This window comes from Microtus pennsylvanicus, chromosome 21, assembly GCF_037038515.1.
Source record: "Microtus pennsylvanicus isolate mMicPen1 chromosome 21, mMicPen1.hap1, whole genome shotgun sequence".
NCBI lineage: Eukaryota > Metazoa > Chordata > Mammalia > Rodentia > Cricetidae > Microtus > Microtus pennsylvanicus.
Genome location: NC_134599.1, coordinates 27531331 through 27553187, shown reverse-complemented (window position 1 = coordinate 27553187; position 21857 = coordinate 27531331). Strand labels below are relative to the sequence as shown.

General features: G+C 41.7%; 1 protein-coding gene across 2 annotated transcripts in view; it reads right to left on the bottom strand.

Moving 5' to 3' along the window:
- The window catches only part of Rmdn2 (regulator of microtubule dynamics 2), a 64267-nt gene that overhangs the window by 1696 nt on the left and 40714 nt on the right, over window positions 1-21857 (bottom strand). Inside the window, exons 6-11 of one of the 2 annotated variants that reach the window (XM_075955485.1) lie at window positions 19715-19790; window positions 18776-18853; window positions 16492-16590; window positions 14470-14523; window positions 14304-14384; window positions 13012-13061 (exon numbers count right to left, since the gene is read on the bottom strand). In XM_075955485.1, the coding sequence (XP_075811600.1) occupies window positions 13012-13061; window positions 14304-14384; window positions 14470-14523; window positions 16492-16590; window positions 18776-18853; window positions 19715-19790 (438 nt within the window). Of the gene's footprint in view, window positions 1-12698; window positions 13062-14303; window positions 14385-14469; window positions 14524-16491; window positions 16591-18775; window positions 18854-19714; window positions 19791-21857 lie in introns of those variants that run through there. The other variant, XM_075955484.1, reaches the window with a different exon arrangement.

Below are 21857 nucleotides of genomic sequence, written 5' to 3'. Positions count from 1 at the left end.
CCCACACATGCACACACACACACACACGCACGCGCACACACACACACAATGGCATGCATACACCTGCACTTAAACATAATAATGATTAAAGTGCACATTAGAAATATTTGGGAACTGAGCTGATGTGGGAGGGTCATCTGTCTATGTGTTACTTTCATTGGTTAATAAAGAAACTGCCTTGACCTTTTAATAGGCCAGCCCTTAGGTGGGTGGAGTAGACAGAACAGAATTGTGGGAGAAAGAAGCAGACACCATGACCCCCCTTCCCGAGATGGACGCTGGTTAGACTCATGCCGGTAAGCCACAACCTCATGGTGGCATACAGGTTATTAGATATGGGCTAGTCAAGATGTGAGAGTTAGCCAATAAGAGGCTAGAACTAATGGGCCAGGCAGTGTTTAAATGAATACAGTTTGTGTGTTGTTATTTCGGGTGTAAAGCTAACGGTGCAGGACAAAAGCCAGGCCTGCTCGCCTCATCACTCACTGAGCATAGCAGCGCACCTCTACAGACCCAGTACTCAGGGGACCTAGGCAAGAGAAGCGCGAGTTTGAGGTCAGCTTGGACTACATTGTGTGACCTTGTCTCAAAAAAACATAACAAAACAAAGAACCAACCAAGCAAAAACAAAGCAAGTTTGGAGGATGTGGGTTTACAGCATTTCAATAGAATTATTACAGAGCACCATATTAAAATGTTTTAATTATCACCTATAATTTAATCTTTTTTGACAATGCAGAATATCTTTTGAGATTTTTGACTGCTTCTGAATAATTTATGGATGTTGATTATTTTATTGATTGATAGAAAGACTGTTGAGAATCAATCACTGGAAAGGCTAAATTCTCATCTAAAAAAGTCTGAGTTTTATACTCGAGCTTCCTTCCTCTCTCTTGGACAGTTCCAAGGAAGCAGCTAGAACTGAGCGTCCCAGAACTCATTACCCTTGCTATTTAGGCACCAGACTGGGGTGTTGTTAAGGGTGTAGGGTTGGGCACCCTGGCCTGGGTCCAGCCTTCATAAGTCATGTCTAGCACAAGTAGTGTGCTGGCTGAAGTGAGCTCTTTTTGGCAGAGACAGGGTAGGAACTGATGCATCTCTGGGCAGACCAGGCAAAGGGTGGAAGGCATCCAGACCTCATAGAGATCCACTGCCTAGCTTCAGCACAATGGTGACTTCCTGTCAGTACCCCTGCTGGAGCATCCCTGAGGACATTCTAAAAAGTGAACAAAAGTCAATATTCTTCACCATCATTAAAAGGAGAAAAAAAGAGAGCTGGAGGCATAAACATCTCAACTCAAGATTCCTTTTATCTGTGTTTCTATAAATCTTTACTGAACCAAGCCATGTGTTCTTTTAAAGTTAATAGATGCAGTGACAAACTCAAATAGTACACTGTTCTGTGGAGATAAGACGCAGGTCAAACGAGGTTTGTTTTACATCGGCAACAAGGGCAGGAGGTTGGGGGCGGAATCTCAGAATGTCCTAGGGATGAAATTTTGGATTCCCATGAAATGACTTCTCGGAAGTGTGGAACAAATTTCACCCAGACTGAATCTCTCAAAAGAAAAAAGGATAAGATCAGCTTTAAAAGTACTTTTTGGTCAGTGCAAGAACACAGGATCAAGGTAAACCAAGCTATTTTTTTTAATATCTAGGCAATGAATTCATGTCCCTATGGATGAACTAGCAATTCAGCAAAACATAGAATTGAATAACAAAATAAGAATTCTGGAGAGTGTCGTGAGAAGTCACAGGACAAACTGATGCATGGGATTGTATCAAATGGGCTCCTGTGCATTTTGTTGAACAGTAGTGTTTGGTGTCCCAGGTTCCATTTCCTTGTTTGGGAACAAGATGGGAGGGAAAGAAGAGTTGCTAGGTAACGTATGTCGGGAAAAACAAAAGGGTTTTCTAGTAACCGACAAGGATGCTTTGTAGCTCTCTTGGCTATAAGATTCATCAGAGTTGGTGACACTGAATTAGCCAGTCAACTTAACTGAGTCAAGGAGGAACGTACTTAGAGCACAGGGAAGGCATTCAACCTCAGCAACCAGGAACGTGTGCAGGAAAGGACACGGAGGCACAGGCACAGCCACCGTAGTGTGTAAAACTGAAGACTGCAGTAGGCGGCACCAAGAGGTGGTGAGCATGTGGAGGGATCAGAGCACACACCTTCCTGACTAGAGTGCGAGACGGTGCAAGGATTTGGTAAGTAGTTTGCTGGCTTTTGATGAAGTTAGAAGGCATACTCATTATGAGAAAGAACAGTACCACTTTTAGCTCTGCACTTTCTTCTGCTTACTCCCTCAATAAAAACATGCCTGTAAAAACAACAATAACATCAACAAACCAAAACCAAAGCCAAACCAACCAAGCAAACAAAACCCCAAATCTGCTGAAAGACCAGTGCACGAGAATTCAAGTCAGATTTCCATAACTCCAAACCACAAGTCACCCCACACGGGTGAAGCAAATTTGGTGTTTCAATGCCTCCAAAGTGGAATAAAAATCACACATCTCTCTGTTAAATATAAATATCAAAACATGCTCAGCAAAAGAGCCATGTTTAGCAGTATACACAAGATTCCATTTTTCTGGAGTTCTAGAAAACAATGGGCCTAGAGTGACAGAGGGCTGATCAGTGGGTCTGGGACGTAGGCGGGAGTGGGACAGGGTAAAAGGAACGTTTGGTGGGGATGTATATATTTTACATCTTAATTGTGGTGGGAATTTCATTGTAGGCATATTTGTTAGAATTCATCAAACAATATAATTAAACTATCAGTGTTTTTCTGCATACAATCTATAACTCAATACACTTAACATAAAAAATGAGACAGCTTTTGAATTTTGAGAAAATCAGAGACAGTACTCACTTGAGAGAACTTCTTGAGGTACTGGCCTGCAGTGTGCAACTGCTACCCAAAATGACTAGTAAAAGTGTTGAGCGAGGCATAGGCAGAGCCATTGTGGTGCACAAACTACTTTGTAGGATGATTCTTTTAGGAACTGACCCAACTCATCAGCTCTCTCTTGGACAAGACCTTGTGTGGTCCCTACATGCCTCATGGGTCCTGTGCATCCTGAAGAGGTTCTACTCTGAAAGGATGTCCAGTCTGGTAACCCAGAGGAAGCTCAGGGAATGGTGTGGAGTTACTGTATTCCATACCCCAGCAAACTGTTCTTTGCAAAGAAATGGGGTACAGTAACCCTTAGCTAAGTGGGTTTGGGAGAAGCCAGATAAACGTCTCCCTTGTTCCTAAGTTTCTCTGGCCAATTCCGGGCATGTTTCGGTGGGGATTTGCAAATGTTAGAACATAATCTCAACCATTCTATGAAGAATGAAGTATAGTTCTGTAGCAGTGAAAATTTACATGTTTATGCGAAATAAAAAGGGACACAAAGTAAAGCTGAGAAACATTGCGACAAATCATAACAATATACAGTAACAGCTCAGCCATCTTTTCATGAGTGACTTATCAGAGCCAGGGGTCCTGGTAAAGTTTAAACCAATAGGCAAGGCCTTTTGCCATTATTCTTTGTGAATAAAGTGGCTGTCTTTTGCTGTACATTTTTGCTGTAGCTGACTCCCCTTCTGTTACATATTTGGAAATTAATTCACACAGTGCAGAACTGTTTCCTATGCCTTTAGGCTCTGTGTGAAAACAGTTTCGCACTGCCAGGTAAACACAGAGATCTGCCTTTCTGTAATTATCTTTATCAGCAGGCATTTGGTCAGTGTTTAGGGTTCAGGCAGGAACACTCCATTTAACAAAGTCACAGATACCCATGGACATAGAATTACTACTTGTCCAAGCTGCTGACTCATAGCTGTTTACCCCAATTAAAAGATTCTTAACTCCTTATGCTCACCTTCACCTCAGTTTACTGATGATTTTAATTCGGGTAATTTATGGCTTATGTTTTACCCTCAAGGACAGCAGAAGAGATGATTAACTGCTACCAGAGAAAAACTTCCTTCCTGCTGGGCCTTGAGACACACAATCACCCACCAACCACAACAGCTGATAGCGGCATACCCCAGAATGGATCATTTAGAGGCCTGGATCTCCCCTTTGTCTTTACTGCTTAGAGCTTTAGGTGTGTACTCCAGACCTGGAGGCCCATAGAAACTGCAGCATCTGGTGCTATTTGATCAAGACCATGGCTTCTCCCTGATTATTTATGTAGGTTGCTTGATTATCTGATTCTATGCATGTTGGGAGCAGAGAAAAGCGGCGTGCTGAAAATAAACATTTCAGCACTTTACTAACCACCAAAAAATGTAGCATAGCATACTAACCTTCCCCTCTAGAATCCCCTGATGTTAATTTCTTTCTTAACTTTCTCCATTAAGGAGTTCACCAGACATGCACTAGCCACTCCCACCTTTGAGCTGACAACTGCGGATATGTGTGTGTGTGTGTGTATGTGTGTGTGTGTGTGTGTGTGTGTGTGTGTGTGTGTGAAAACTCTTATCTGATTTTAATGAGGAAAAAGATTTCCAGCCCTGGAACCTGGAGGGCTGGGGAATTGCTGATTTTAAGGGTATATATTACTGGGAATGTTTGTAAAAAGACAGAGAGAATAAAGAAACATGGATAAATGGACCCTGTTGTGAATAGATTTCTTAACTCCCAGACTTTAGTCTCCTTCGCTTATTGTGTCTTTGATTGTATCCAGGGAGGGGTTTCTTAACAGCTGGACTCTTAGGGACCCTATTAAAACATCTCATGGAGAAACTGACATTATCAGGGACAAATGAGTTGTTCCCTAAGAGGATACCTTCTGGGCCATTCTCACGACTTTTTCTTCTATGGCCACCAAGTTCTCTTTTCAAAGTTCCCCTTAAATTTCTGTTTCCTTTCTAGTGAACCAACTCCCCATTTCCTTCCACTCCCATGGGAGACACTTATTATATTCTTGGATAAGTTAACAATGATATAAATTTCGAGAATTTTATTTTTCTAACATTTTTAGCTGCTTTAATCAAGAAAAGTAGAAAAAAAGTAAAGGGAAATAGATTTAATAGCCAAGGATATTAAACTCACAGAGATCTGCCCACCTCTGCCTCCCAAGCGCTGGGATTAAAGGCATGCCCCCCCACCACCTGCATGGACTAGGCAATGGCATCATCAAATCTAATTTTTGGTCTAGCCTGTCCCCCCTCCCCGATAATTATTTTCTTAGCGCATCCCAGGGGCTAGCAGTTTCTCTATATTACCAGATGTGACAGGTTAAAAGCTTGCCTTGGCACCACCTCAGCTTTGCTGTCTCTGGCTTGGCCTCTGACTTTCTAGCTCTCTGTGTCCCTTTGTTCCTCCCTCTGTGCCTGTTCTCCGCCCCCTCTCCTGTCACACCACAGCAGAGGACAGCAATGGCTCTCCACTTCCCCTTCTAACAAATACCTGGCTTTGTTTTATGTGGTTTTACAAATGTTAAACGAGCACATATTGACAGGAGCTATGAAGGGAAATGACACAGGACCTTCGTTGTCACCTTGCTGAAGCTGGTTGGCCTTGAAGAAGGCATAGAAAAGTGTCCTGGTATTGTGGGGTGGGAGATATCACAACTGATTACATGGGTCCTGAAGTTTTTATGGAGGACCTTTCATCACTGGGTCAGGCTTTGATTTCTATGGGCAAATCTGGTGGGGGCAGGGCACTTATTCCCACAGGGAATAAAACCAAGCAGTTGGGCAGGAGTACCAGAAAGCTTTTGAGTAATGACCAGTCCAGTCTGTCTGACATGCAGACAGTGTGTGCACAGTGAGGCAACTTTGGAGGCTGTTGGAAGGACAGATGAGGCAGAAGCATGGGGTACAGTTGGACTGGCCTTTAAGTGGTCGACAACATGCAAAAGACCACAAGATATAGGTATTAGTTTTTGTCGTTCTTTGCTTCACTGTCCTCCCAAGAAGAGAGCTTTGGAGGAAGGCTTAGAGAGCCAAGGAGGATGGTGTGTGTATAGCGTTTCCTACACATCCTATAGGATTTGATATTTAAGATGGTCAATATGAAACTTCATCATCAGTGGTAGCAGACTATTTCTGGATATTTACATTGAGCTTCAGGTCCTGATTTGGCCTTCTAAAGACAAGATCTTGCTTCCTTGCTGAGGGTCCACCGTGACTCCGGCTTCAAGGATTTCTGGGACCCACCATCACTGCAGGTGAGATGGGGTTCTGGAAGTAGAGAGGCCCTGTAGAGCTGGTCCCATTGTTGTGACAGCCTAAGGTATTCAAGGGACTGGAGATCCCAGAGGGATCACTTGAGGAAGAAGGGACACTGAGGAGTTTGTTTGTCACTGCAAACATGAAGTGGGGCCGAGAGGAGCCTTCCTACATCATCTGCAACAAAACACAAATGCTACTCCATGATGCTAGGGAAAGACCACTGACATTTTAATTTAGCGTCATATGACAACATGAATGAAGAGTATATGGCGAAAGCTGAAATATGATAAGCTGTGTCATACAGTTACTAACAATAAAGAGCTATTTTTCTGGTTTTTTAATGATAGGTGTTATATTTTCAGCTTTTGTTGGAATATCTTTTGCATTGTAAATACATGATCATTTTCAAAGCTAATTTCGTATTTACATTTCTTGTATTTTTCTATTAAAAAGCATACAAATTAGCTGGGCGGTGGTGGCGCACGCCTTTAATCCCAGCACTTGGGAAGCAGAGGCAGGCGGATCTCTGTGAGTTCAAGGACAGCCTGGTCTACTACAAGAGCTAGTTCCAGGACAGGAACCAAAAAAGCTACGGAGAAATCCTGTCTCGAAAATAAAACAAAAAAAAAAATTATACAAATTGCATATGCTTCAGGTCCCCCTAAAATTTGGATCAGGATTTGGATGGTCTTTTCCTATTAGCTCAATAAATCTTTGATTAATTATAATGGAAAGGGACCCTGAGCTCCCAGAACTAAAGGAAACAGGGGATAAAATACATGTCAAACAAAGAAAGAAAACAATTAATGGCTTGGCTGTAAAATTGCTATCTTTATGACTGAGACCTTTAAAAGAAATTATGGCAGGCAATACTGCAAGCCAGATACATTCTGTAGCCAACAGGGCAGAGCCGTTCTCCCTGGCTGGAAGGGACTGTCCAATTAGGACTCTGCTGTAGCCACAGTTATATGGCATTTGTAAGTTATAACACAGTAATTTCCAGCACATTCTTTTCCTAGTATTAAATTAGATTTTCAAACTTTAAATTGGCTAAGATGAGCCAACACGAAAGGCTCAAGGAGGAGGGAAAGTAAAACTTAACTCCTCACAGGCAATTCATTTTATCACCAAGAGCAGGGACCCTGTTTAAAAAACAAGAGTTATCTCAGCTCTAACCAAAGTCCGACTTCATAGGTGATTTAGTTGTTTTATTTTATAAAGTAGACATATCTGAAACAGTACAGAATCTTGTCTACGTGGCACGTCTGAGTTTGCTGGCTAGAAAGATATTGAGTAGGTGAGTGTTTATATGCAATGTGCATCTTCCCAAGGCTCCACCGCGTGGCTCTCTACATGGACACAGCATGGGCAGCCATGGCTTTAAGACACCGGACAGAAGAGAAGGACAGAAGCAATTCCTGAGAGCTGGGCAGCAAGACGAACCCTACAGTCGCCCCAGCTCACTTCCTCGAGAGTTTCCAGGTCATGGATGGGAGCCTAATCCTGCTGACTTGACAAAGCAGTGGAGACCAAAGGAATTGAAAGATGGGGTGAAACTATTATCCAACTTGATGAGATAATTGATCTATAAAGACTATTTTCTGCCGGGCAGTGGTGGCACACGCCTCTAATCCCAGCACTCGGGAGGCAGAGGCAGGCAAATCTCTGTGAGTTCGAGGCCAGTTTGGTCTACAGGGTAAGTTCCAGGACAGGCTCCAAAGCTACAGAGAAACTGTGTCTAAAAAAACAAAAACAAAACCAAAACAAAGACTGTATTTTCTACCAGCAATGGTGGTCTATTTACTCTAGTTACTCAGGAGGCTGAGGTAGGAGGATTACTTAACTAGAGTTTAAGACTAGTCTGGACAGTACAGAGATTTGTCTCTTTCCAAAAAGGAGTGCATATTCTTTTTAAGCATATACTGACCATTAACCAAAATAGAGACTATTTGTACCATAGACTCTCAACAAGTTAAAAAATTCAACACAGACAAAATGGATTTTTTTTGATCACAGTGAAGTTGAAACCCACAGCAAACAGGCCTTTGCAAACTCCCAAAACAGATTAAAAAAAAAGAACAGTTTTCTAACTAACTTATGTGTCAAAGAAGAAATCAAAACGGAAATGAAAAGTTATCTTCCATTGAAATAAAGGTGGGAACACAATGTATCAAAACTTGTGTGATATGAGACCCTTGGAGAGGAACTAAAAGTCTATGTTATGATTATTCTAAGAAGAACTTGAAAGGAGCCCCACGTGGATAGACACTGCTCTCCCCAGAGATGGGAGTCATTAAACAAGAATCTCAGTGCCAGGCATGGGACATCTCCTGCAGCAACTACTCAGGCCCCAGAGGTCTCCAATCGACAGAAGTCATTGCCATTGATTGTCCCCCACAGCTAGACGAGCACTTACTGCTGAAGCCCTGACACTTTTTGGTTGCAGGACGTAGAAATCAATCTTGAGCTGACTGGGGAGCCTTCCTCCCCGCTGGCTAGCTTTCACTGTGCTAGAAGGCATCACCGTAGATCGAGTTCTGAAGAATCTTATGTAAACATACACTATGGATCTCTTTATACATCCATATGGATCTGTTGACTTCTTTAAGCATAGTTTGTTTGAGATTCACCCATTTTGGAGCCTGTGGTAGTTCATTCTTTGTCTACTTCTGAGTTACACTTTGTCACCGGACTCAAACTACAGCAACAGCAAGCAGCTTGACTGCGTGTGGCTGTAGCAGGGAGCAGGGCCAGAAGCTGGGAGCAAAGACCACAAAGGACAGGGACAATAGTTTGAGGTTATAGAAATGTTCTTGATTGTGCTCGAGATTTCCTTGGTATACACACATATTAAAATTTGTCAAATGATACATGTCAAGCACATGCCAATTAGTTGTAGGCCAGAAGTGTCTCAATATGGCTGAGTGATTTGGCTGCAGGAATCTAAAGCCAAATCTATGCTGGGGAGACCCAAGATCACAGAACATCAAGATATTAACCTTCCTTGTTTGTAAAACCTCCTTTGTCTTTGTGGAAGAAACCAGCCTTGTTCATCACAATTAATAAGCTATCAAGTCTACAGTGACACAGACAAAATAGGGCATGTCATTCAACTAGACTCCACTATCCTCTCCTCTTGTGTAGGGGAGGGGCTAAGGTAAGCATATGAGAAAGATTTAATGTATTAGAAGATTATATGATAGGTTGTCAGAAATCTATGATATAAAACTAGAAAAGACTTGTTATTATAAAAATTATTTTCTTTACATGTTCTCTTTACTCTTCCACCCCTACCTTACCCTTCCCTTTTTAGCATCTTTCTGTCTTTTGTCCCCTTCACTTCTGCTCCTGACCCCATCCCCCTCCCCGCCATTTGCCAACAGGAGTAAACTGTGGCTTAGATCATAGTATAGACCCTGGCACGTCCCCTGCTTCTAGTCTCCCCGACACTGTTCAGGGTACGGCAGTTTGTATCTGGTTTCCATGATGTAGGCAGGGGTAAAAATCAAATGCCCTTTCTTTATAGGGTTGGCGTATAACAGTTATTCTCAACCTGTGGGTTGCGACCCCTTTGGGGATTTGCATCATGTATTTATATTACAATTCATAACAGGAACAACATTTCAGTTCTGAAATGGCAAGGAAATAATTTTATGGCTGGGGGTCATCACAGCATGAAGAACTGTATTAAAGGGTCTCAGCAATGGTGTATAAAATGAGTTGATACAGGAAGAACAACTTGGGAGTAGCTATCAATCACCATGCAAGTTACTGTCCTCAGAACGCCCATTCTATGCCAGACACACTGGACTCCAATCCTGACATGTAAACAGCCCTAGGCGCAAGGCAGCTTTGAGAATACGTGAAATGCCAAGATCTGGATCCCAGTCCCGGCTTGGCCAGTAGGATTCCCTGGCCCCCACTGTGTTCCTCTTACATCAGAGCATAAGCTATGTATTGTTAAAATGGGAAGTTTGGTGTTGAAGATGTATTTATGACCCCTTTCAGCTTTAACTGGGGCATTTTCTAATTCAAAAGTATAAAACCATTACAAAATAAAAAGCTTAGCTATAACGTTTGGGCACAAATGAAGTGACCTCAGTTTTCCTATCACAGCGAAAGCCATCTGTCCCTCAGGGAGGAGAGCTAACAGCACAGCTAAAGGGACATCAAAGCATTAAAATGTCAGGGGAGTATTACGTTACTGCTTTAATGTTTTATGAGAAATTGTAACATACAGTTTTGATTCGTATCTTTAGGAAGTATTCAAGGTTCTGGATCTGAATTCCCTCTTCCCAGCACTGGACGTGAAGTCTCCCAAAAGGTCAGTGTGTGTGCACTTCATCTTTAAGGGGGGAGGGGGTCCTGTTAGCCTGGCCTCAGTGATGGTGAAGTGAAGTGGTTCTTACTTCATACATGCTGAATGTGTTCTAGCTTTTCCAAAGTCAGGCATTGTGAGTGGTGAGTGAAGTAACCACAGAAAACTAGCATCCATACACATGAGCTTGTGTGAAATTCCCTGGAGGAGGATGGCATATTCTCTATGCAACGTGGTTGGTTGTGCAAGAAAAATAGCTTTTACGAGGCAAAGAAATTTAATGCAGACACTTGAGTTGGTCTCATGACATGGTCTTGCATCACATGGTTTGGTGAGGGCAGCAGTCAGACATGAGTGTTCTGGAACAGGGGTGTGAGTGTGTGTGTATGTGTGTGTGTATGTATGTGTATGTGTGTGTGTTGTTTACATGAGCCTGAGGAGGCAGGCAGCCTGGATTTAGTGCCAATATCTGGAGGTGTTGACTATGGTGTGGACCTTCTTCTGCTAACACTCTGGGAGAAACTGCGACATGGATGGGAAATCGTCACTGCTCGGAAGACTAAAGTAAGAGCGTCACACTGTTGCTGGGTCAAGGACTTAGCCGCGAATGGCCACACTAATTGCCTGTGCGGTGGCCATCTATCAACTTGCCCATTGAAGACATATTGACATCAGGGACCAAATAGGACTTTTGCTAAAATAAATGAACATTAGGTCTTATGACTAGAGTCTCAAGTCTCTCCCGTCTGCCAGGACACTGTTTCTCCTTCTCAGGCCCTCCTTCTATTTACCAGGACACTGTTTCTATTTCTCATATTCCTTAGAGAAAAGTCTCCAACCGTTTCCTATTGGGAGGAGCTGCGGAGTTGCTTCCACGAGGCTTATGATATGACTAACACTAGGTCACTTGTTGCCAGCTGGAGCAGCCTGCCTCAGCTTGCAGATTATTATGAGTATTATTTATTATTTTTAGCTTTTTAGAGTTGCCAGCCGCTCTCAACAGCACTGTGGCCTTTGCAGAGTCTGTGAGGTGGCCGGCACGTTTTCTCCCCCATCCACAGTAGACCAGAGAGGAGGAAAGTGAATGACGTGGCTACTATCTGAGAAGAAACAGTTCCCTTTAATGAGCTGGTGTCTCTAAGTGAGGGGTTGGGTGTGTGTGTGTGTGTGTGTGTGCGCACGTGTGTGTGCATGCACACATGTGTGTGTTGGGAAGAGCAAACAGAAAATTTAAGTTTCACTCTGATTTCTTGGATGGTTAGAGGATACCAGAGAATCTTTACCAATCACTGACTAAGTTTAATTTTTAAAAATTTTATTAGTTTATTACTAAAAATTGAGAAATAAACAAATAAAATGCAGAGTCACAGATATAAAACTAGCATTAGTTTATTTTCTATTAATACTTTTCTGGCATATTTTCACACAGTTGACATCACATCTACATACTTATTTACAAGATATTCTATGCATTTCTCTATCACATACACACATTCACACAACACACATGAAACAAGAGTCTTGCTTTTATATCCATATTGGACTCATGATCTTCATATATCACATGATATCATATTACAGCACATCATATATCATATATCACACTATATTATATCATATTAGTTTGTATTTTTTTGAGACAGGGTCGGGTCCTGCTTTTTAGCCAGGCCCCCAAGAATCCATGATCATACACCTCCTTTTCCTGAGCCATGGATTAATGAGTGTGCCACCATGCCTAGCATATAATTATTTTTAATATCAAAATATTTCTACCATAGTGTTATCTTGTTATGTTGTTGGGAACACACATAAGTCACCGCACTTTCTCTTTAGGGTTATTTCTGTGAGGTGACATTGCAGGATCAAATAATATAGTTTTTAGTCCTTAGATATATTTTAACCCAAGGTTTATAGCAAAAATATCCCCCCACACTAACTAGTATTTCCTAGTTTATATACACTAGTATATAAAAATATTTCATCTTAAGGCAATACTGTTAATATTGACCATTTCCTGAAAATAAGGGAAAAAACTTCCAAGTTTGATAGTAAAACAGTATTTTATTGTAATTCTATTTACAATTCTCTGATTACTAGCTATACTTCTTTTGTTCTTCCTTTTCTAATAACTGTGCCCAGTGTCTACATTTTCATCCTTATGAGTGAAATTATTTTATTTTATAAATTCTATTGACACAATGATTATATTCACTGGGGTGCAGTTTATTAGACTGTTTAAGTATTTGTTACACAAATATTCTAAAGACTGTAGTTTATTGACATAAAAAAATGAAGCATACATGTTTAGGGATCGTGACATACTAACATTAAATACTGTTTCCAAACATCATGATTTGTTTTGCGGTGCAGCGGCTGCGGAAGGCAGTATTATACTTTCAAATCAAATAAGAACGCATAATCTTTACATTAAGGACAAACGGATTATAAAAATACAATTCTGATAAACTCTAGAAGACCGTATTGGGATGGCTGAAGAACAAATTCTTATATTTACCTCTTCAAAGAACAGATTATTTTTTTCACCTCTTTATGTGACTCCTTGTCCTATAAAGAAAACACAAATGCACAATGAAATGCCACACATTTATCTTGGTGCTCTAAGTACTTTGATACTGACTGTTTTTGATGTATGTGCATTTCCTGATAGACTTTTACAAACAGACTGCAGATTTCCTCGGACTACGCAGGATACATGTCTATGAGAAGGCAGTTGATGTAGGGAGGTGTTTCTCCGTGAAATCTGGAGTGGGATGTAGGAGGGAAAGTCTTCACGTAGGCCGACAGACTGCTTTCCCCAATGTTAACGTGGTGCCGTCCCCATTTCTAGGCAGTGTGAAGTCATAGCCCTAACGGCAGTACTTGAAGTTCCCCGAGATTACCCCAGAAGAGCCATATATACATAGTTTACATAGGCAAATATGTCACTTTATCATGTTTCATAAATGTTATACAATGCATTATTGACTTTATCAAGTAGCTTATATTGCAGGTAACTCTCCTATGAGTGATTAATGTCATCTGAAAATATAGCAATTTAAACCACAGCTTCTCCTTCAGATTAGTACGTCTGTCACTGTAAACCAAGAATTTCTTTCCCATCTGAGCCTCCTCAGAATGCTCCAGGGTGCTGGACTTGAATGTTATCACTAGGTGAGGCTATTGATGACGTCAGTATTTCATTCGGCAATCATCACATACTGCCTCAGATATAGGAATTCGTTTTATTTTCAGTTTGAAAGAATGTTTCTTAGGATCTGTGACTAGCCCCTTAAAGTGCAGAGATGCTCACGTAGGTCATAGAAATGTTGTAGTGTACTGCAAAGCTGTCTATACACATTAATTTGGGCTGACAGTCTGAGGAGCAGTTCCATGTGTGATGGGCTTAGAATATCCTGGTAGGAGCAAAGACACACTCGCGGAGAAGTGTAATTCAAAGAAGAAGTTAGAGGTGCCAGAAGGGAGATGAGGGATGCTATGACAGCTCGCAGGCAGGGGAAGAAACTAACGGAGAAGCATTTGCACTGCGTGGCGCTGTGAGTTTGGCAGCGAAGAACCTAGTTAACAAAATCACTAACTGGGTCTATGTGAGACGGAAAAAACTTTCAGAGACAGGTGGCTATACATATAAATCATTTTATCCTATGCTCTCAACAGAAAGGAAATTGAATTCCTGACAGGACACAACTTAGGAAAAAAGTTTAATAACACAAATGAAGGCTAGAAAAGATAGAGTTGGACCCCAGTGCTGCTGAGGCCCCCAGACTCACGCTCGCTGTCTGGACTCACCTCTTTGGTAACAATAGGCAGTAATAAGGCCAAGTTACAGAATTTCCATGCATCCTGAGATTCCTCGAGATCAACGTAACACTAGAAATGAAAAGAATCCATATTAAAGGTAACCTACATTTACTGTAAAGCACTCAAAGTGATCTTTAGCAGCCCCCTTCCTTACCTTGGCCACAAACATGTAGTTGGACACAGAATAGCCAGGTTGCAATTCTTCAGCCTGAATTAAGAGAAAGCAGACAGGAGGATAACATGGCCATGCTATAACAAGGATGCTGGTCATAACGAAAAAGGACATATTTCCATAAACCAGACACCAGGGGCCACACTGTCACAAGAATTTTGTTTTTTTTTCCATGTTTGAATGCTTTTATTGGTGTAAGTATCTTTGTGTAAAAACAAAGCTTTCAAGGGTAGTCATTAAAGTGGAGTGATGTTTCCATCATGATCATCATTAAGCTTTCCAAGACAACAAGAAGATTTCGTACATAATCATTGCCTTTATTTTTATTGTGCTCCCCTCTCTCCTCTTTTCCTTTGAGAACAAAGACATCTGGCAACACAGTCTCCCTGGGACAGGTCCTGTCCATGCCACAGTCTGTTTAGGAAATGAGAGTAGAGCAGAGCTGTTACCCCATGGCAAGCATTTTCTAATAGACTAAGGTTTGAAAGCTTAGGAACACATGTCACATGACTTCAATAACATGTGACCATCTATCACATGCAGCGCTTTGACAGGAAACAGGATCGTTGAAACAGCTGGTCCTACTAGTAAACAGAGTAGGTACTTTCAATGTGCCTGACTCTGCTCTTCCACCCACAATTCTTAATCTCTGGGGCCTAAGAATTCCTTTAGAGATAAGGTTCTAGAGAACTCTTGGAAGGACCCAAGTTGGTCTTTGCCCAGGAGCCAAAATTTGCCAAGGTGGAGAGGCATGCCAATCCCCAACCTGACACCAGTCCCCAGCCTGGAGGGACACAGAACCTAAGGGAAGAGACATACCTAAAGAACTCGAGAGTTCTTACTGCTTCCAGAGTAAGGCAAAGAGACCGGCTGAATAGGAAATTAATTTAACGGGTGGATACAGTACATGCTTAGATGCATACAATACTATATTTATTTGTTCAAAGTTGTATCAGCAAAGCAATTATATACTTTAAGGGGAAAAAAAAGCAACTGGTTTGATCTGATGCCTGAAGAATCTCCTCCAGAAGTGTCTGCAACTTAGAAGTGGTTGGTAAGATAATTGCTCACATCTCCTGGACGCTATTTGCTCCACCTGAAACATTGTTTCCTGGAGGGAAGAAGGAGGCTTGCAAGACTCAAGAAGCTAAGGAAACTCAGCAGACACACGAAACTCTGGGACCTTAGCCAGATTTGAGGAAACCCAGAGAGTTACGAGACTCACAAGGCAGGAAATAAGACTGCTCAGTGGAGCAGCCTGAGCTGGAGAGGCGCTCAGGAGGCAGCTTCTGCAGGCTCCACCCACGCTGGGATGGTCTTTTCAGTGCAGCTGCCGTGGGTCACCTGTGCCCCATAAGTAGCCACCCACCCAGCTATGCTTGGGCAGAATCCGTTTGTTGTCTGTGTCCTGTCTGGTCCCAGTGAACATTTGTTCGCATCTCCCCAGAAAAGTCACACAACAGAATCCTTTAATATTATACTGGTTCCATGTCAAACTCATGAGGAATGCTGGGAGCAAGTCCAATAATTTGCTCTCAGACTTAGTAGTAAAGGGTTGCTCTACCAACAGGTTTATTCAGGCTACCGAATTTCTTTTAAAAAGTAGTTTGTCAGCAGTGTGTGGTGCCCCACGCCTTTAATCCCAGCACTCAGGAGGCAGAGGCAGGTGGATCTCTTGAGTTTGCAGACAGCCTGGTCTATGGAGTGAGTTCCTGGACAGCCAGGGTTACACAGAGAAACTCTGTCTCAAAAAACCAACCAGTCAACAAGCAAAACGAAACAAAAAGTTAGTGTGACGTTCCTAGGACCAAGAGTGCAATCTCAGATGCCAAAAGTTTAGATTTGAAGCATTACTCAAATCTCGAGAGACTTAAAGGCAACACCAGTTCAACCCGGGGCTGCGATGAGAGCTCTGCACATGGCTAGAACTATTTCCTTGCCAACAGGACAGCTGACGCTGGTGTGGATGAGGCGTCATGACACGGAAAGAACAGACAAACACACCTTAAGGAAGTTATGCAAAGCCTCATGAACCGTCGAAGATGGTATTTCCCCAAACAGAGTAGCAGCCATTTTTTTCTCAATCCAGCTGAGTTTTGAGACCTACACATACAAAGGAACACCACGTTTAGGAAGCTAGTCACCTGTGAATGATCACCTCTCTCCAGTTACATGTGTATGCATATATGTATCTGTGTGTATATCCATAATGCATGTTAATAAACACACTCATAACTCATATATCACAGTATGTGGTAGTGACAGGACCTACTTCATGCCATCAACTAGCCTTCTTCTGCGTCAGCCACTTCCTTAGAGAAAGTCTAGGGTGTGTAGAGGGCTGAGAATCCTTACTTACTACTCAGAGCCCTGAAAGGCTCCTGGCAGATGCTCCAGTAGATGCCCCATACCCATGCACACACTCAGTGGGTTACAGACAAAGAGTAATTGAAGTTGGGAGGGAAGAGTGTCGGGGAGGGAAGGGGAGGTGCAGAGAAAGGGACAGGCTGAACAAAACAAACTATGTGCATGTATGGAGTGCTCGGACAATAAAAAAGTAATCAAATACAATTTCATATTGTTATTTATTTTTTCACTTCCCCCAAATATGAATATTGGGCATGTATTTCAGAAATGCTCCTTAAAGTCATTGATAGAGCTCCTGTCCTCTCAGTGACATCAAACATCTTCTCAACCTATTTTTTTTAAATTTCTAGGTAGTCATCTTCTGATATAAAGAAATACATAGCTGTGGACCTAGGAACGGAGTCCTGAGGCAGAGCACTTACCCAGCACGCATGTGGCTGTGGGTTCAATCCCCAGTGCTGACAAACCTATGTACATTTCTACATAATTTTATCCACAATTTATTCTACACAATTTTATTTATTTATTTGCTTAATTTTGTTATTCTAAGCTTTGTAAAAAGTATATCACATTATTTATTTCCTTTCGTGATTTTTTTTCACCTAACATTGCTTTTATCAGATTGCTGAGTATAGTTGAAGTTCAATGACTTCAATAAATTATTAGATATGGAATTTAATATTATTATGTGCTTTGCATATGAATAGTTTTTGTATTATTGATTTATAAGTTATCAAAAAAGGCAGTTTGGGGGAAAATGGTCAGCAATACAAACATAAGGACTTATGTCCGGTGGTCAGCACCCAAGTAAAGAGCATGGGGTAGGACACTTAACTGTAAGCCCAGCACTGGGGTAAGGAGTGAGATGGACAGACAGGTCTCTGACCCTTGTCGGCCAGCCAATCTTGTAGAATTGGTGAGCTCGATTCAGAGGGAGACAGGAGCATGTGAAGTCTGCCAGCATTTTGTTAATTTGCAATATATGTGTATTTGCATAATTTAGTCAATTTTTATTTTATGGTTTTGAGGCTGGTATTAGCAGGCATAATAACTTACAAATTCTTTCATGGTTAATACATCTTGTTATTTGTGCAGAGTTATAGCTATGGAAGTAACTGTACCTTAAAACAGATGAGATACAATAAGAAATATAAAGCATAAAATTCACACGTGGTCTTCAATAAAAGAGAGCCTCCTTCCCCATCCTCTTTCGGCCTTAATGAAAAGGTTCCTGCTTATGTGCAGTCTAATTTCCTTACTTATGAATTGTATCTTCAAGTCCTACACCTTCTTCATGCACCTTTTTGGATATACTTTTACATTTTGTAACTCTCCTGCAAGCTAACAGTGTTATTTAAGACACTAGGTCCTAGGTTGACCAGTTGCCCTTAGTCAAGCTATTTTGATATCTCATACCCCATTAAGTTAAGTTCTTTGAAGGGACCTGGCCTGTGTCATGCTTGGAGATAACTTTTGGGACTGTGGATTAGTGATTAATGTGGAAGGTAGTCCTGAGTTTGATCCCTAGCACTACAAAAAAGAAAAAGAAAAAAGTATTTATCTTCTTTCTACAGAACCATGGGCAGAATACTTGCATGTGTGTGGTAGCTGATCTCAACCTGAGACAGCCCGAAGTATGACTTCTGAAATCCCATGGAAAGATAAGAAAAAAATGTACACACAAACACACACATACCCCTAGATATAACACATAAAATGTAAGCTTATAAAAGATAAAATATATACATTATAATTTAAAATCGATATTCGATTTAAAAACATACAAGTCATACATTAAAAACTATTTTTACAATGCTCTCTAGTGTGCAATAGGTAAAACCAGAAAAGAATGAGTAAGTCACTGAGAATGCACTAAATAGCCACATTGTCTTCAAGAGCTCTAAGCAAAGGCTTAACTCACAGTGTAACAGTATCTTCCCTTGAGGTAGTACAGGAAGGGCTCTTCCGGTAAGAGCTGGATGGCTTTTTCCAGATGCTCCTGGAAACAATCACAGCCAAGTCAGCTCCCGCTTTCAGAGCAGCGCCCAGCCTAAGAACCCAGCAGGGTCTGACAGTGTCTCAGCCACTTCCCCATTCCTGACCACTCACACAACTACACCTTGGCAATAATTCCAAACTGAGATCCCCGCACCTGGAACCAAAGCAGCGCCTGTTCCTTAGGCACACCATGCTTAATCCCAAACCCAGGGCCGCGGTGAAACCAGAATGCACCCAAGTCAAATGTCTTTTGGTCCTGACTTTCCCAATGAAGACGCACCAACCTCAGCCCAGAAGCGAGTTTATTGGAACAAGACGGCATAAGGCAGGATTTAATTTAAGAGAAACAGCAGCACTGGAGAGGCCATGGATGGCTTCCTTCGGCGGCGCTGTCGGAGCGAGTACTGGGCACTGGGGCACAGGGAAGAGCCATTTTCTTCTACCACAATTACCCAGTCAGAGAGATTAGTTATTGGGTCACAAAAGCCAACAGCAAACAGGACATGGTATGTCAGCAAGTTGCTTAATTTATTCCCGCGTCATGGTAATTTTAAGCTTTATATCAGACCCTGCACCCCCCACCCCTGTCCCGGAAGTCAGTAGAGAGTGTTGACTGCCTAGCCCGTCATATGTTATGATGTCAGTGAGTTCATGGCCAAAATAAGTCAACACTCATCTACTATGTGGGTTCTTGTACCATCTTGGGTAATACTTAGCCACCAAATAGTTTGATTCTTTTTATTACAGTATTAACCACTTCATTTTCTGTTGTTTAAACATGAAACTAAATCCCTGGAGTTTAACATGCCAAGTAATCTCATGTCAGTTAGTAAAATGAAACATTTTGAACACCAAGAAATACCTTGAATAGATGTCCACAGTTAATCTTGTTTTGCAATCCCTCAAACTCAGACACATAACCACACAGAATTGCATACCTGAAAAGGAAAAAAAAAGTGTCCACCATGTAAAATTTGAAAAAAAATGCTATTATCATATAACACTTATAATATGCCTCTAAAGCATCATCAATGTTTTACAGAAGCAATAATATAGATGCAAAGGCCCTATAAATAGATATTTGACATTAATATGAAGCCACTTCTTCAGGAATAATGGGGCACAGGAATGTTGTCTATGCCACACACATGTGGTGAGGGCGAGTGAGTCATCCAAAGTGATGTGATTTGAACAATGCCTGGCAAGAAGGAGGTTTTAGCCAGTGCCAGAGGCCATCATCAGTGACATCATCAGACAAACTCATCATCAGACAAAGCTCCCTCTCAGTCCAATCATGTACTAAACTGGGCAACAATGTGTTAACAGATTTATAAATCTTAAAACATATTAAAACCAATCTTTAAAACTTTCCCAATCTCCTTAAATGTCACTGGAAACAAAACGACTATCCCGACTAAAACTAAATAAAACTAAAGATAATCTTACAGCATGCTTTGAAAAAAATTTCCATTTCTCCCAGTTCGAAACAGTGTGTATTAGTACAAGAGTGTATCCTGGGGATGTTTCCCCACTGGTAATACAAAATTAATAGCAGTGGTTATTTGACTATAGGTTGGATGCAACGCTTGTTCCGCAACTTGTGTGTTTACTTTAGAAACTGGTGATACATTGTTCTTCACACCTCTTTCTGTCTGTGCAAGTCTTCGGAGGATTTCAGAATGCTGCTGCCTGAGGCAAAACATACACGTTGAACTATTTTAGGATTATGGGATTGTTATTGCATTGCATTGTTAAACTGACTGAGATCAGGAATGTGGTTTTGTAGGCTATCTCAATCATTTCTCTGAATAAGCAAAATTTCTAAGTACAAAAATGAAGCGAGCGATTTCTCAATTTGGAACAGAATGACCATTCCGGGAAACAAAGGATGACAGAAGTCAACCAAGCATGCACAGCCAAGAGAATGACCTCTTTCAGCAGTGGCATTGTTCTCCATACAGCCAATGGAATCCATTACAGTAGAGGCAGGAGGAACAATCAATCCAGCCTACTAGACATGATCTGGGGATGGCGAGTAAGACACACGACTGCGCACACATTTTAAACGCGACTTCACTTTGTTCCTCTGCACCCTGAGGTTGGCTATGAGAACAGTGCTGTTCCATAGCACCCTTGGCCTCCTCTGTGGAATCTGTACCCTTTGCCTGCAGGCTCCGTGATCACTGCTGCTCCCGGGTTACTGTCTCAAGCCTTCAAGGCCAGGAATGATGCTCCTCAGCTCTGTCCCCTTCTCCAACACTGATGTGAGTCTTTTGTTTCTCCATAAAAAATATGTTCATGAGATCCCAAAATAAGTCGACGGGATTTTTGGCTGGTGGTGTGTTGAATCTCAGGGCCACCATGGGAAACTGACATCTTGACAATGCTGGGCTGTGCACTTACGACATGAGCTAGCTCTCCGCATCCTTTACCGGACTTTTGCAGTTTTTCCTCATATATTTTGTATGTTAAAAAAACCAAAGTATTTAAATTTGGGGGCATGCTATTGCAAACAGCAATGTGTTTTCATTTTAAATTTTAATTGCTAATTTCTAGTCTATATGAAAGCCACTGGGTTTTGCACATCAGTTTTGTAACCTACAGCCTTGCTTTGAGGACTAAATTCTAAGAGTAAAGGGTATCACATCTTCAGTCTGTATCTGTCGCATCCTTCTGTGCCTGAGCTGGAATGTAAAAAGGTGACATCCTGACGTCCCCTGGTGGTCTACACTCACACGGCAGGAAAGCAACTTTCCGACATTAGCAATGACAGTAACTGCAGCCAGTCTGGGGTCTGTTCTTTGCCAAGCTGAGGAAGTTCCCGTTCTCCTAGTTTTCTGAGAGGTTTTGTTTGTTTTACTTTCCACGAAGAAAAGCTGTCTGTCCAGCGTGTTTTTCTGCATCTACTGATGTCAGCAAATGCTTTCTTCTTCTTCTTCTCTTTGGTAATTTGCTAACTGCGCCGAACCAGCTTCCCAAAAGCCCAGGAAAGAATCCACATGGCT